General features: G+C 41.5%; 1 protein-coding gene across 1 annotated transcript; it reads left to right on the top strand.

The window, feature by feature from the left end:
- Positions 1 to 348: 348 nt before the first annotated feature.
- LOC109392679 (40S ribosomal protein S27-like) lies at positions 349 to 614 on the top strand. The gene has a single exon (XM_019661295.1). The coding sequence runs from the start codon at positions 350 to 352 to the stop codon at positions 602 to 604; it is 255 nt and encodes an 84-aa protein (XP_019516840.1). The 5' UTR covers position 349; the 3' UTR covers positions 605 to 614.
- The last annotated feature ends 2,425 nt before the right edge of the window (positions 615 to 3,039 follow it).

The following is a 3,039-nucleotide window of genomic DNA, read 5'->3' on the forward strand; positions in this document are numbered from 1 at the left end:
CTTGTTCAGTTTTTCACAAATAAAGACAGGAGCTTCTATGAACGAGGAATTAAGAAGCTCAATGAAAGATGGCAAAAGGTAATCGAACAAAACGGGCAATATATCATTGATTGATCTTTGTTCTTTATATAAATAAATGACCTTTGAAAAACATAGACAAAATACGTCATGACTTTTCCAACAACCCAATAGTCATACTTCTCTTTATTTTTAATTATATATTCTTTAATTCCTCAAATGCATGGTCCATGCCATCCAAGTTTTCCACATATATATAAGCAATTTTTAATTTTACCATCTTTAAAAGACCTGCCATACTTTCCGGCGGTGACAACCTCCCCACGAGAACATGCCTCTCACTAAGGATCTCCTTCATCCCGCTCCAGAAGAGGAGAAGAGGAAACACAAGAAGAAGCACCTCGTGCAGAGCCCCAACTCCTACTTCATGGATGTGAAATGCCCAGGATGCTATAAAATCACCACCATCTTTAGCCATGCACAAACAGTTGTTTTGTGTGTTGGCTGCTCCACGGTCCTCTGTCAGCCCACAGGAGGAAAAGCAAGGCTTACTGAAGAATGCTCCTTCAGAAGGAAGCAGCACTAAAAGCCCCCGAGTCAAGATGAATGAGGAAGCATTCCAATAAACACATTTTGGATACAAAAAATAAATAAATAAAAATTAAAAATAAAAATAAAAGACCTGCTATCAACTGGACAACACACAAGAATTTGAATAAATTATTCAAAATGAGCAACTGCATTTCAGACCTTTGACATAGAACAGATTGCTAAAATAGTCCACATACATGAATAGCTTACACTTCTTTTGAGCCAAAAAAGCTATAAATGCTAAGTTCCAGGTTCTAACATACACATCCACCATCTGTAGAACATGTTTTTCTGAATAATTTTGCCAGTATTGATGGTGCTCCCTAATTCTGTTGTGACCAAGCATGAGACAATTGGCTGAAATAAGGATTTAGACATTTTCTATATGGAGAAGAGTTTGTCTGTATGCCAAGGTGACTGATCCATCTTACCTTAATAAAGAAACTACCTCTAGTAAACTGAGTAAAGTAGCTCAGAGCTTAGTTGACATCAGAGCTCATGAGGAGATAAGTTTCTGTTCAGTTCAGAGGTTCAGAATAAGCTACAATTTTTAAGAAGATGGTTCACTCAGTTCTACTTCTTAACAAAAATAGGGTGACACAGACTGTACTAACACAGATGTGTCCTTAAGAATATTTTCTCAAAAACCTTTTCTGAGGCCAGTTGATTTCAAAATTCACAACACATAAGCTTTATCTGGAGTAGCTTTGAAAATGTCAATCGAGGTTTGTCCCAGGTCATTTAATTCAGGGATTCAGAGCAGGCTCTGGAGGTTAGCCCCAGGACTATGCGGCCAGTAGTCTGTGGGCCTTGCTCTAAAAAAAACTGGTGCCCATGATTTTGGATGAAAAGTGCAAAGCCTGAAACACTGACAGACCCTACAGAGGGTAACAGCACAGCATTGCTGCTACACAGTATGGCATCCTCAACATAGCTCCAAGTGGGAGACTAAGAGCCACAGGCAAACAAATACATTCCAATTATGTTTCATGGCAGAGATTTCATAGTAAAAAAAACCAGCCCTTAATTTCCTTCAGGCTGCATCTAGCCAAAAAAATAGCCTCCAACATCCAGCATTTGACCTATTTTTTTGTGTTTGTGTAGATTTGCTAGTCACCAAGTCAGTCTTGTATATGAGGTGTGATCAAAACACGGTGAATGTTTAAATTAAGAAAAAAAATTATTACAGTAAAAGACAGATTGCCATTAATTCCCTTGAAAATACTCTCCCTCATTTTAAACACACTTATCCCATCATTCTTGCCACTTTCTGAAGTAGTTCTGGAAATATTCTTTTGTGAGTGTCTTTAGTTGTGCTGTCATGGCCACCTTTATGTCCTAAATCAGTTTAAAACATTTACCTTTCATGGTCATTTTGACTTTGGAGAAGAGCCAGAAGTCACATGGTGCCAGATCCAGTGAATAAGGTGGATGAAGACACACTATAATGTTTTTTTTGTTTTGTTTTTTTTTAAGATTTTTATTGGGGAATCGGGGAGATGGGAACAGTGCTGGGGAATTGGGGGAAGGGGAACAGACAAGATGCTGTCGTTTTGTTCTTCAGTCTAGTTGTGGAGGACGTTGCTTCACTGGCCCAAGTTGGCACCATCATTGCGCTCTTCCCAGGCGAGGCAGATCAGTCGCCGGCTTCTGGACGGCCGCTCACTGCGGCTGCTGACCGCTCACGCTGGCTGCACACGGTAGCCCATGGCAAGCCACTGCCACAGGGGCTGCAACCTATGCCATTGCCGGCGACTCACAGCAGCCCAGCTCCAGGTTGAGCTGTTGTTCAGCATCTTAGCTGTGGAGGGCAGTGTCAATGGCCCTCATATGTGGGATCCGAACCGGGGCCCTCTGGCGGCCCAAGCCAGTTCTTAACCATCGCGCCACTCGGCCGGCCCCCACACTATAATGTTTTTATTTGACAGAAATTGTCATACCAGAAGCGGTGTGTGACATGGAGCCTTTATGATATGATCATGAAATATGGTGAATACTGCTGCTCAGTGCCATCCAACGGAAAGGCAGGGATCTTCAAAATGGGAAGCAGTGTATCAAACCTTAGTAACAGTGTGCGACATTTCAACTTGTTTGGTGCATTTAGTTGGGTATGAGCTAAAGTTGAGAGAAGGCGTTTTAAAGTGGGCTTCAAATCATCCTCCATCATGACTGCTTTGTGTCACACATCAGTTCTGGTATACAGCAATTTCTGTGAAATAAAAAAATTACAGTATGCCCTCATCCACCTTATTCACTGGATCTGGCACCATGTGACTTCTGGCTCTTCCCCAAAGTCAAAATGATTCAGGATATGGAGGCAGCAATGACAGTGCAACTAGAGACACTCACGAAAAAGGACTTCCAGAACCTCTTCAGAAAGTGGTAAGAATGATGGGATAAGTGTGTTTGAAGTGAAGAGGAGTATTCTGA

The sequence above is a fragment of the Hipposideros armiger genome, unplaced genomic scaffold (assembly GCF_001890085.2).
Source record: "Hipposideros armiger isolate ML-2016 unplaced genomic scaffold, ASM189008v1 scaffold_343, whole genome shotgun sequence".
NCBI classification, from domain to species: domain Eukaryota; kingdom Metazoa; phylum Chordata; class Mammalia; order Chiroptera; family Hipposideridae; genus Hipposideros; species Hipposideros armiger.

What these genes read in the sequence shown, in the direction of transcription:
- LOC109392679 (XM_019661295.1), top strand. Translation starts at nt 350, where the DNA reads ATGCCTCTCACTAAGGATCTCCTTCATCCCGCTCCAGAAGAGGAGAAG.